At 29.1% G+C, this 14341-nt stretch overlaps 1 protein-coding gene across 1 annotated transcript in view; it reads left to right on the top strand.

Annotated features, from left to right (window-relative positions):
- Positions 1-3663, top strand: part of LOC107446297 (uncharacterized) — a 75008-nt gene extending 71345 nt beyond the window's left edge. The window contains exon 4 of the mRNA XM_016060907.4: positions 3340-3663. Within this exon, the coding sequence (XP_015916393.1) occupies positions 3340-3530 (191 nt within the window). The 3' untranslated portion in view covers positions 3531-3663. The remainder of the gene's footprint in view (positions 1-3339) is intronic.
- Positions 3664-14341: the final 10678 nt, after the last annotated feature.

Genomic DNA, 14341 nt, shown 5'->3' with positions numbered 1-14341 from the left:
CACGCTAAAGAACTTGAAACAGCATGGTAAGCTACATTTTTTTTTTTTCATTTTTCAAGATACTATAGTGATAAAAAACACCATGACTACTTAGACATTCTTCATATTGCTTGGTTAACTAGTGGAAATTTAGAGAATGTAATACGAAGAATGTCTAAATAGTCGAGGTGTTTTTCGAAGAATGTCTCTTCTTCATACATACGAAGAATGTCTCTTCGTAATATCCAAGCAATACGAGGACCTTTTTCATATTACTTGGTTAACTAGTGGAAATTTAGAGAATGTAATGCTAAGAATGTCTCTTCGTAATATCCAAGCAATACGAAGACATTCCTCATATTGCTTGGTTAACTAGTGGAAATTTAGAGAATGTAATACGAAGAATGTCTAAGTAGTCGTGGCGTCCTTCGAAGAATGTCTCTTCTTCATACATACGAAGAATGTCTCTTCGTAATATCCAAGCAATACGAAGACATTCTTCATATTACTTGGTTAACTAGTGGAAATTTAGAAAGCTTGTACTTGGTAATAATAAGGAACAACTTAGTGTAATTCACCCACCTGTCTGAAGAAAAAAACGTGGGTTATCACTTTATAACTACGAGCCTTTAATTTAAATTTAATTATATAACCCGTATTTAATGCATGCATAGATCTTGATGTTCTTAGTACTTTTTTTCCCCCCAAGAGATTCCTTATTAGTATAATGTAAAAAATTCTGGATCAAATTTATTATCATCACTAAGGGGGGCGGTACCTTTTACAATAAAATCCAATTTTATCGGAACATTTTACTGAACAAAAAAAAAAAAAATATATATAAGGTAATTTTTACTGTAATACGAGTAATAACCATAAAATCACTGAATCACTCTAATTAAATCAATATTACTGTAAAAATTAGGAGTATAATATTTTACGGTAAAATTGGATTTTACAGATACTGCACTCTAAGCTTCGGTACTTCACACCGTAATTTGATCAGGAATTTCTTACAGTATAAGACTGGTTTTTTTTAATACCGCCATGCATTTGCTAAGAAATTATTTTGACTTAGAACTACTAATAACGGCACAAATTTAAATATTGAATTGATCGACAAAAGTAAACAAGTATATATAAGTATCCTACAAAAAAAGTTTTAATTCTATGCAATAAATGCAATAAGAATCAGATTTCTCATATTTTTATCTAGCCCATAAATATTTCTACAGAGAAACATTCATTCGTTAACCATTTATAGTTCAACGTTTTGAACCTCAAACCTCAAGTCAGTCATAAAATAGTAAACAATTAATTCTTTGTTTATGTATTCCATCTTCAGCTAGTTCTTTATTTTATTTAAAGAAGGGTAAGGAAAATAAAATTGAAGAAATTTCTCAAGAAAATAAAAATAAATTTTTTTTTTAAAAATTGTTTGTAAGAATCAAAGTTATAGAACTTAATTAGTAAAACTTAATTAGTAAAACTTTATGCTCAAAGAGATTAATAACTCGGAAAAAAAGAAGATCAGCCTAGAAAAATGCACTTTTTTTTCCAGTATACTTTCAATATGTTATGGCGGAAACAGCAATCACAACACTTCTGCAAGATACCATAAATTGAGGGGAGTCAATACGATTTAGATCGCAGTCTTCGGTCTTTTCATCAACACTCCAACGGATCTTAGAGTATATGAGCATGCAGTTAAGACTGCACATCCCAAAACCCAGCACTCTCCTGCCTTTCAAAAACCAGCTTCCCCTTTTGATCCCTCAGCACTATCGAAGGCGGTGGGGGAGCAGGGAAAAAGAGATCTGCAGAAGTCATGCTTCCATTATCCCGCATTCTACTGACGCTAACTGAAACAAATGGGGAACACCAAAAACCATTTACGGAATTGCCTCGACCCATCTGGCATCACGTGGCCGCTGTCTCAATCTACCTCCATCGCCACACCACTCCGTTTCAAACTCTACCACGTGCCATCAGGGCCTTCACCTGAAGCTGAACGTTGTCACACCGCTTATATTTCTTAGCTACATACAATTTCTTTTGTTCTTCACAGTGGACCTTCGTCCAATATAAGGATCCGTTGTCGGGAGTAAAAAAAGAGAACCATGGCTGATGCTTTGTAATTAGGCTGATGGCAATTTTTTCTTTGTTACTCCTACCGAGTTGTTATTGTCCTGTGTTCCTTTTCCTCCACCCTCTTATTAGAGTTGTCCCCAACGTGCTGAAAGCTAAATTGGCTTTTAGATAAAGTAGATTTCCTAAGTATTTTACTTTTATTGTAACTTTTTCATTTTGTTTCAGATCAGCGATGTTAATTTAGGTGATCGTTTTTTTTTTCTTTTTTTTTTTCTTCTTATTTTCCCTTTGTAAAAACTTTGTTCGTTTAAAATGTCAACATTCAATTTTTTCGATTGTAAGCTAAAGTAAAAATCCTCTTGCGACCACTCATCTTAAAATATTGCATACTACCTTTTAGCTGAATTGAAGATAAATATTAGACCCCATGAGTTCTGATAGCAATTTATTATTTATAAATTTCTTGTTCAAATTAATTGATTTGTTTTGAGCGCTCAACATTGCACCATCTTTTACAATTAATTAATTAATTAATTATTTATATATATATATATATATATATATATATATATATATATATATATATATATATATATATATATATATATATATATATATATATATATATATATATATATATATATATATATATATATATATATATATATATATATATGTAATAAAAAGTGCTTCATAAATCAAAACAGGATATAGAACTTATCAGGCATAGCATATCATACAGCTACATTTTTCTTAAGATATTAGAAAGTTATTTGATATATTATTTGATATTAGAAAGTTATTCGTTAAGAATGACCTATAAACTATTCAATCAATAACTTAGTCATCGGTTTATTAATCCTATTTGTCACCATTTGTTTTCAACAAAAACGTAAACTGTTAAGATTTTAGACATTGGGGTAGCTTACTGTCAGACGAGAAAAGTAACATCTTGTCTCGAAAATCGGCATTTGAATAATTATACTTCGTTTTTTTTTTTCAAAAGTGTGGTTTAATAATCGTTAATAAATATTTCTCTACATTTTGGCCATGCAACATAACCAACTAGACTCAAATAATAATATGTTTATAAGCTATAAGACATCATTTTAGTATCAAACATCATTTTGTCTTGCCTCAATTTCTTTTTTTATTTATCTTAATATCAATTTTAGCTTATCTCGTCTAAATTTTATATTATTTTACTAAACACATGTATGTTGGTTTTTTTTCCTCGTCCAAACTAATTAACTATTGCTTATTTTTAAGGAAAAATATCTCCTGCAATGAAATGGAGCACAACACATTGTCCTCAACAAAAACCTGCGGTGGCAGCAATCAGTCCTCTGTCATCACTAGCAACATCTTGTCCGACATCTTCTTTCCCAGGGGTCTTGGGTTCCGTTCCTTACTCTCTATCATCCATTGATACCAAACCAGCCCTAGCTTCTATGTTTTGATTGTTAGGGGGACATTGAAAAAGGAATAAAGTTATCTTTCACTATTATGTGTTGCATAAAAAGTTTACAGACATCAGTCCAATCCATGTGAGAATTGAAAATTTACTATGAAATTTTGTAATTAACAATTCTCTAGAGACAGCTTGTATATAATATACATTTCCTATAAAGTTACATCCGAAATATGGAAGCACTATGAGGGTATCTAGTCATCGATGCAGATATGAAGGTAGGTTGGTCGGATGTATTTAGTCATTCATTGAAGTACGAGGGTATCAAGTTTGAGAGTGGTAATTATCATGAGCTCTGTAAAATTATGAACTATGTTGTCGAGAAGACATGATCACAGCTTTCACAGTGTTTGCCAGAATTAACCTAATGTTGTTACAATTAAAAGTGTATTAAAATATGCTATGATTTACTGTTTTATTATAAGCTTATATATAAATAGGCAAAAAAAATTAAAAATAACAGATTATGAATAAATTTAAAGAATAAAATGAATGGTACATACTTTTATTATGTACCATTATTAAAATTTTAGTTATCGTTTTTTGTCGAAAAGCTTTTTTCGTTTTTGTAATTTTTTAGCTTCTCCGAAAAATTTTTGAAATAATTCTTATTTTATTCTTAAAGTAATTGTAATAATTTTCACAAAAAATACTTTAAGAAAGATATTTTTCGAAAGAACTTTTTTAAAATTCACCAAACAAAACTTATAAAGATATTTAAGCAACTTTTGTTTAGTTTAAAAATACAGAAATTTCCCACTTTTATTGCAATATATTTAATTTATATTATGTCTAAATATTAAACAATCACAAAATGATAGGTAAATAAATGGTACATAGATTACTCATAAAATTTAAATTATTGTTTTATTTTACGGTAAAAGCTCTTTTCATTTTTGAAATATTTAGTTTTTTAAAATTTTTTTCAAATGATTATTTCATTAGTAAAATAATTGTTATAATTTTCACAAAAAATACTTTTTTCAATTTCTTATTTAACGTTTTAGTTTAATATAATACCGAAATTTTGCACATTTAATGCAATATATTTTAATTATATTATATATAAATATCAAAAAGAGAACATAAAATGTTAAAAAAAGGCTTGTAAAGTTTATGTTCAATATGTAAATTGTGCCAAGGAATGAAATAAAATTTTAGAATGTAAATATTGTTAATATCAGAAATCTTTGATATTTGACGTTTATTATTTTAAAATGTGTTCTGTAACAAGCTCATATTTTATATTACGCTTGTATAAATGTACAACTAAACTTATTTGGATTCCTAAAAAATTACGAAATGTGTGTTAAGAGGATATAATTAAACATAAGTTAAAACGCATCATCTCAAAAGAAATATAAATATTTATTTTAGAGAATAATTTTGGTTTAGTTAATAAATAGATCGATCAGTTATGCAAAACAACAAGATTTTGAAAATTTTGTGTGTAGTTTGAAATTTTTTTGCCGAAACATGCTATTTACAAAAATGATCTTTACAAATCAATAATCATAACAAGTTTTGCAGTCTGCAGTCTATCTGTCCTTTTTAATTATTTGAAGAGTAGAGTATTAAATTTTTGAAAACATTCAATTTTTAGGTTTAAATGCATGTTGTTGTCGGCTATATATTGGTTTATTTATTTTGTTGGGTCAATAAATAAATCAATAAATAAAAAGATTTCTGATGCTGTCTGGATTTCGATATTTCTGTAACTTCTAAAAACAGTTGCCAGAAATTGTCAATAAATTTAAATGCATTCCTCAATTTAGATCAATATATAATTTTATAATCATATATTGATCCAAATTGATCTATTATAAATTTTGTAAATTCAATACGTAATTTCAAAGACTTAAATGGATTACCTTTTGTTACTAGAGATTTGGGAAAATAACGCGATTGATATTTTAAAAGCACAATAATTTTACAACATCTATAATTATAATTCAAAAACTCAACTATTTTACATTCGCATTTTATTTGTTGCCACAATTATAGCTTACAAATGTGTTCTCATATATGTTCAAAGCATGAATATATTATTTGCGTGCATATAATGTATTTGTAAATACACTGGAATATTTTATTAAAAATGTATTTCTTTCTGTGTAATTGTGGTTATTTTCTTAGAATTAATAAATGAGTGCTTTTTAAAAGCTAAAATTATATTGTAAGTCATTTATTTTATTTGATCCTTACAATAAAATTCTAGTAAATTTTTTAATACTTATATCGTAAAGAATTGATGAAAAGTACTATCAATATCAATAAAAATATTCTTTAAAGAAAAAAAAAGTAAAAACTCATTAAATAAAAGATTAAAGAAAACTCTTTTTCTTTTATCTTCTTTTAAAGATAGTATATGAAGTATCTAAGAATAAATATAAGTGCAATTCTTTATTGTTGATTATAAACGGATGTTCAATTATATTAGCATATTATCGCTATTTATATTTTATACAATAAACTTCGCTATATCACGTATTCAGATATAATAGCAAGCGTGATGCTATGCGGGGATGCTTTCGAAAATTATTCCCAATTAAAATTTATATTATTAAAATTTATATTATATCCCCAATATTAATTTATCACAACTGAAATGATTGAGCTAGAAGTTTTTTTTTATAAATTCTGAAAAACAAAGCAATTTAATTGAATTTTTTTCATGCAATTCTTAATCTTTATTTTAAAAGAAGTTGTTGTCATCAGACAAAGATAGAAAGAAAGTGTTGTTGTTGTTACAGATGCCATTTCCCAATACCAGCAAGCTTGTTATGGGAAATCATAGCGAATTTCTAAGGCAGAGGGTGCATTTTCTGTTTTTCAGTGGCGCCATCTATGGCCAAGAATACGACTTCAGCTACACACACGTCATAGTTAGTTTTACAGGGGGGACCATTCTTCATTCATTCATCCATAGATCGTAATTTTGACCTGAACGAGAGAACGATCATTCTCCAATTCAGAACCCCCAGAGGTATTAATTTGTTATGGGAACTTGGAGGACTTTGAGACCCCAACAAATTTAACGTGCACTTGTCATCAAAAAAAAAAAAGTTTCAACCGTAACTTGAGGTGTTTATTTTGTTATTTTTTAACAGATATGACTTTAAAAAAAATTCTAGATCTCTTCTAGATCTAGATCTCTAGAAAAATTATTTTTATCGTATACATGTTTCTTACTATGCTTATTTATGCATAAGTTTAAGTCCTTTTTTTCTCCTCACTTCTATTTTTTTGAAATACATCACTTAGAATCAGCAAAAACCTATAAAACTATTTGAATTAAAGTATAAATGCCAGAAAACCTATATTATTTTCATAGTTTACACTACCTGAAAATTTCTAAATTTAAATCTCTATAAATATAAAATTCATTTTCGTTTTTCTCAACGTTTGAATACAACGTGTTCTGCATTGACATCCATTTATATATGTTTTAGAATATTTGTAAAAAATCAAGCCTAAAAAACTAAAAAAACTATGCATGTATGAAATCGTAAAAAAGAAAAAACGTAATAAAAAAGGAAAAATGTCTTTAATAAAAAGAAAAAATTTTAGTCTTAAACTTATTGTTATTAAAAAATTATTGTTATAACTTATTATTATTCTATATTGTTATAAAAAACTTATTGTTATCGAGGTCGGGAAGAACAGAGTAATAACGGAGTTTCAAATAATAATAATGAAAAAAAAAGTTCATTTGTATGGTTAGACTGTAGTATACTGTGAAACTGTTCAGTTCGGAATCTCGGTGAGGCTACAAATAATTAGTTAAATAATTAGTCAAATAATTACTCTTTTCCTCGTATCGATCTCAATAGTGATAGGATTAATTACATATTTGCCCTTTCTCACTTGAATATAAATATTCGAATATATTTGCATTATCGTTACATTATATTATTTACATTATATTTAAATATTTACATTTATTATTACTCGAATATATTTAAATATAAATATTAACACTGCTTCATATTTAACAAGAATTCCAAAAAATATCTAGTACGGTGTTAATTTCAAATTTAACATTCTGGTTCTGATAAGAAACGAAATAAAGTGCTTGATAAAGCATTTAAATTATTCTAAAATTCTAAAGGAGATGATAGCTTATTTAAGAGTAAAGAATCATAAAAACTCGTTTCTTATAAATACTGAAACAGAATGAAACCATATGAAAGAATTTTACATTCCAGTTCCGATAATAATAGATTATGATAGACGAGTAAATAATAAATTCCGATGATTAACTAGACGATGATTACGATGATGAAATATATATTTTTGTAATATACATGTACTGTTTCAATTTTTTTAAAAAGAGATACAGCATTCAAATTAGTCTAGGGAATATGATTGCTTGTATTAGAGAAAAATCATTAGAATACTTTTTTTTAAAAAAATTATGTAGCAAAAGGAATTTATATAAGAGAATTTTACTTTCGAATTCCGATGACTAACAGAAGTGTAAATTCTTTTATTCTGAAGGATTTATAATATTCAGTCAACATTTATTTTTAAATCAATTACCATTTCAGAATGTACGGACACTGTGCCGTTGGTTATAGTTGGAAAAAAAAAATTATATGAAAAAAACAGTTAAAGGATTCAATTTGCGATGTTCACTGGCTACTTTAATCCTCTGACGCAGATAAGACACCGGTGTCCCTTTTATATACATTTTTTTCTGACTTTCTAATTACACGCATATTGGTATTTCTAATTACGAAAAAACAGTCTAATTACTAAAAAATATCTGTTAGATTATCAGAATTATATTTGTACCAAAATATAAAATTCGAGAAAGGTTGTTTGATAATTTTTTTTTCCATTCATATTCAAAAATTTATCTATAATAGATTTTGCACTCTGAGAAAAATTCAGTTATGAATAACTGATTCTTTAGATCTAAAAAACTGCAAATAAGTGCAAATAGGAAAAAATATTGTTCGAAGTGTTTGGAAGACTTTACCTTTCACGCGGAAAAAGACAACGGTGTTTCATACTGTAAAAATGTATTTTACAGCATGAAACACCGTTGTCTTTTTTTAAAATAAATTAATACGAAATAATGAAAATATTCTTAATCAAATTTCTGCTTCAAAGGGTTCAAATACAACCCTTTGAAGCAGAAAACTTAGTATGTATCTGTAGTATGTTTTCAAATTTGCATTAGTTTAATAATCAAAAGAATCAGTTTCTTATTGATTCTGAAGATAAATGTATTTAATTCTAGTTACAAATTGAAGTTCTAGTTCTAAAATGTAACAAAAAAGCGCTTTAGAAACATTTAAAACATTCAAAAAAAATTTTTTTTTATTAAATACTATTTCGTAATATGTGATATTTATTTAAATTGAAAATAATCTATAGATGATACAGAGGTGATGATTACAGACTACTGATATAAGTATAAGAAGCATAAGAGGCCATTTTTTATAGATTCCAAGGCAAAATGAGTCCATATTAAAAAATTAAAAGTAATGAATATGTCACCAAAGCTTATCGAAAACATAAATTAATTGCTCGAAGCTAAGGAAATAAAAGGTAGAATAATCAGCAATTTTTGATCTTTTGTCAGTAATCTTTTTGCCTAATAATAAAAATAGGTTCGTTGTTTTTAATTGCGTAATTTAACTGAGTACCCCTAGTAAAAATACGGGTTAGGAGGCATGCGGAATCTTGTATTGGTAAAGAAAATTCTCAAAATAGTACTAGAAAAGCTTCTGAATCTTATCTGCAATGTTGGATCGATTTCAAATTTGCATTACTACTAACGAACTGGGCCTGATAAACAAACAAAACCCTTCGGCTAAGTGTCGTTACGAAGTCCTTAAGGATAGTAAGGCTTGGCCAATCACAATTTGTTACTTCAGCTTGAATTAACGTATCTTTTATGTTGAGCTACTTGTGTTATATACCTCATAATTTATACAGCTGAATTTAATTTGTAACTAGTGAAAAATTTTATACCAAGTCAAAAATTTCTTTTCAAATTTAATGAAATTGTTCAATATTCATGATATAATAAACTATATTAAAAACTAATTAATGGCGTAAATATTGCATGCTATCAATCAACATTTTTAACAAGGTTTTTCGAAGCATTTTCGCCAAGGAAAACAAAAGCACCACAGTTTAAGTGCTTTACACTTGAAGCTAAGTTATTATTTTAAATTGTATATGAAATCTTGCAGTAAAGAATTATCTCGGATTTAAAACGGGAAAATAACTAAAACATTTCAAAAGTTATTAAACTTTTTTTAAAAATCGCCGTTTTGGCGACATACTCCCACACCTAGTTAAAAGTTTTCAAAATCAATACCATTTTTTGCAAATTTTTATGAGCTCAGATAAGGCAACTTCGGAGTAAGTTTTGAATGTTAAAAATTTAGACCACAAACACTTTGCTTTTTCTCAAAAACTGTGACTTTTCTTCATGTTGACGTTTTGTGCTATTTTCAGAATAAGCATATAGGACTCTTGTTAAAGATAGGCTAAACTTGATCGACCAGTCATGAGTAACAGCTGCAAACTCACATAATTTATGAAAATAGCTTATTGTTTGCAAAAAAGAATAATTTTATCCGACTGAAGGGCTATCGAAAAATAGTCTTAAGACTATTTTTCACGGCATAATATAGAATAAAAATTTTTTTTCTTCAAATAATATGCTATTTTTGTAACTTCTGTAAGTTAGTAACAGTTTTTTATGACTGTAAGATAAAGCTAAACCAATCTTTATAAAACAAAAACAAAAAAAAAAAAAAAAAAAAAAAAAAAAGGCTCAAAGCGTCAAAATGAAGAAAAGTTATAGTTACATGAAAATATAAAAGGAATTTTTTATTTAATTTTTTAATATTTAAAAAAGTTACCCCGACGTTGCCTTATCTAAGCTTATAAAAAAATTGTTATAATTGAAAATTATTAATTGATTTTTATAATTTTCTTCTAGGTGCCAAAGATATAGCTAACTTTGCAATTTTTAAGAAAGTTTAATAAATTTGGAGATTTTAATTGACCGTTCTAAATAATATGATCAGAACTACCAAAATAGGGTAAAATTTAAAGTGTTTTTGACTCTATGGGATTACCAAAAAACTTTGTAATTTTTCTCGAAGCGCTTTGGTAATGATTTTGTTAAAATTAACAATAAAAAATGATCATTTAATGCATGATAAAATTTGGTAAATATGGTAGAATTTGGTAATTTTCCACGAAAGCTTGGAGCATGCCATAAAAATCATTTATTCGGTAAAATTTACTTTTCAGTTATGTAATTGTTACTATATATGTAGAGTTATGAACGATAATTTTGAAAATCAGAATTTCTGTGAAACCGTTACCATATGAACAAAAAATTACCAAATGAATGGTTTAAATATTATATATTTTGGTTTTTGTTATCGCAATTATGTTTTTTTTACCAGAAATGTTATTACCATAGAGTACGGTAATTTTACCATAATTTTTTCCCCGTGTAGATTATTTTTAACGGCAAGATGGTATATAAAGTTTAAAACTATAAATTTATCTCAAGCGTAAGCTATTTTTTTTATTCTTATTATTTTCTTAAGCAAAAGAGCTTGGAAAAACACAGTTAATGTTTAACTAAAATATTTAGAAAATGTTTTCTGAAAGCTTGAGTAATTAAAAGCGTCAATGAATCACATAGATGCAAAGCGTTGAAAACTTTAAAAACTGCTTTTTAAGTTGAATACATCCTTGATAAAATGCATAAAAATATCAGATAACTGGTAAGAAACCACTGTTCCCCATTAAAAACCAAATATTTTAATTTCATAAATATAATTAATTTCATGTACTTAAAGTCGACATTATAAGTGAAACGGTAATGAGAGACATTTTAAAAACGGTAATGCTTTAAAAATGTCTTTTAACGTGATTCTCAATGCATTAACGCGATTCTCATAAATAACATTAATTTAATGTTATTTAATTTAATGTTATTAATTTAATGTTATTACTTTAACATCAAATAAATGGCTTGGTATTAATTACATAGTACAAAGTAGGAATATGAAGATTTGAAATAACTCTCTTCATGTTTCAAGGCATGTAAAATGAGTAAATGACATACAATTTATTGAAGATTTTAGAACTATTTTTCATTGAATTTTTGAATAAAAACTAGGGTATGTAATAAAATATTTCTTAATTTTTACTGAAAGTAGGTTAAAGCAAATAAAACTAGACCCTTCTAAAAGTCAATCATTGCTAAAAAATAAATTTTTAATTTTAATAAAGAAAGTTGTACGTTAAACAATTACAAATGTTTTTGTTAAGATTTTCAGGTGAAAAAATTTTGATTTTTAAATAAAATGTAGAGACATATGTATTTATAGGAAACATGTATTGTATTTAATTTTTATATCCTGCTTCTATAAACAGAAAATAATAATTTTTTTTAAAAAATAAATTTTGAAAAGTTTCAGACAGTCGAAGAGAGTTACAGTACTGCAGTGTAATACAGAATATTAAAAAAGTAATTCAGATGTTTGGGATTTTTGTTACTGGAAAGCAGGGAGTTTAAAATTATAAAAAAAAAAACATCCTCGGTGGACAATAATGTTCAGAACATAAATAATAATGTTCCGTGACTAAAAATATTTTTTTTAAACTTTTAAAATGTATAAAGAAAATAAATTTGTCAGCGAATTTTAATCGTTTTAGTGCAAAACAAATTTTGAAGGCCGTGGTTGCCCAGCGATTGGGAAATCGGCCGGAATTCAATCCTCGACTCCGCTAAGACCCACCGAGTACACGTGATACACGCTTGCTCTTAAAATTTGTTGAATCAAAAGTCCTGTACAATAGGCACAGAAATCTGAGGAAAATTATCAGTCTCTTTAGATTTAAGATCGATGCCTAAATCGGAGCTACGGCCGCACCAATGAGTAGTGCTGCCATCTATCGTAACGAGGGAAATTCTGACTAAGACGTACTTTTACCCTTGCGGTGTTCTCTTGTCAAACGAAAGGTGCATCTTCTTAATTTGCAAGGCCAATGGCTGGTGCGCTTGCCCGTCCTTGTGTCATTCGAAACAAAAACAATTTTTCGAAAGAAAAAAAAATTAATTAATTAAAACTAAGTTTCCTGTGCATCTAAACAGTTTCTTCGGTATAGAAATTTTTATGATTTCTATAAAACCTTCTCAGCAGCTACTCTAGGTTCTACAAATAGGATTGTCGTAAATAAACTTCGCCTACTTATGGACCTCTAACGGCCGGCCCGTTAAGCCGATTGAGATGAGATTTCCGGAGGTAAGAGCTCGAGATTCTACAGAACGGCAGCAAAATGGTGTTCACGCCTCACGCTTAAGGTTATAGTTACAGAAACTCAAAACTTACCATTCGGACACTCATTTTTTTGAGGTGTTCATAATCTCGCGTTTAATGGAGACGTTAAAATCCGATGTTCATTCTTTTGTTCATCCGATGCCCATGTTCATTCTTTTCATGCACAATTGTTCTTAGCCCGTACTTCTATGAACAAACGTTACCAACGAGGTTTGTTATACGTCTGTGACAGGCTCACACTATACAGCAATGTTGCAAAATTACGTTATACCATAGTTTTCCGCAGCAAAATGCACTGAATGCCATCGTTTGGATGACGGCGCAAAATGACGAACCTTAAGATATTGCGACGTTTGTTCACAGGGTCCTGGAACAGCAATTCGTCGATCGTGTCATTTCACACCATTTTCCATTTCCTTGGCCTGAGCGAACCCTCGATCCTATGAATATTTCTAGTTCTGGGGATATCTCAAATCTAGAGTGGTGAACATGTGCAATCCGCAAACTTTTCAAATCTGAAAGACTATGGCTGAGCCTGAGATAGCAAATATCCCTCATGCAATGTTAGGTTCAGATTTATTGTCTAGTCTCCTGCATGCAACGTGCAATTAATTGCCTGTGATGCCGCCGATGTAGAAAATTTGTGATTTAAATAAACTTTTCCTTTCGTTCAATCTGCGTCATCATCAATGATTATTGTCTTACCTCTCTCATATTCAAATTTTCTCTGAGCTCCACGATTGGGATTTTTTGGGCGTGCGTAGAGCTGCTTTTTGCGCTAGCGTCGTGCATAGTGTGTCCATTTGAGATACGCGTACCGTTCCAACGCTGCTTAGGGTTTTTGCTTTCGCTGAACATTTTGCGATGAAAAAATATGGGTGTTGCCATTCGAAAATTTCCTGTTTCTGTACCTAAGCGGGAACACCACTTTGCTGTAGTTCTCAAAATCTCAAGTCAATACCTCTGCTGAAATCTTATTTAGATCTATTTCATTTTATAACCGTCGTTGAACAGCAGACCCAATTTTTTGGCGACTACTAATGTTCAACTCCGTAGCCTTGAAATTTTGAACCCAATCCAGAAGACAAGGGAACACCTGGATCAAGTATTGGAAGAAATTTACCTTCGTGGAGGACTTTTTGATGGAACTAATCTGCCTTTGTGTTACACGGAGAGGAAGACCACGAGAACCTCCCACGGTTACCCTGACGGCAAAGGGACTCTAACCCATGATCCGTCCACCACTGTGGTCGGCTCAAGGCGGATGCGGATTCGAACCCGGTTCACCAGAAATGCGGATTGGAATGCGATTGGAATGGTTCAATTGGAATGCGAACGCTCTATCCCCTGTGCCATCGCGGCTGCATCTAGAGCTATTGAACGGGTCGGCATAGAGGTCCATGAATAGATAGTTTTTTTTTTAATTTTTTTAACTTATCAATTTGTATATTTAGCGGAATAACATGGG

Source organism: Parasteatoda tepidariorum, chromosome 2 (genome assembly GCF_982258835.1).
Source record: "Parasteatoda tepidariorum strain Cologne lab strain chromosome 2, Ptep-v5.0, whole genome shotgun sequence".
Classification (NCBI taxonomy): Eukaryota; Metazoa; Arthropoda; class Arachnida; order Araneae; family Theridiidae; genus Parasteatoda; species Parasteatoda tepidariorum.
This window is presented reverse-complemented; position numbering and strand designations above follow the sequence as displayed.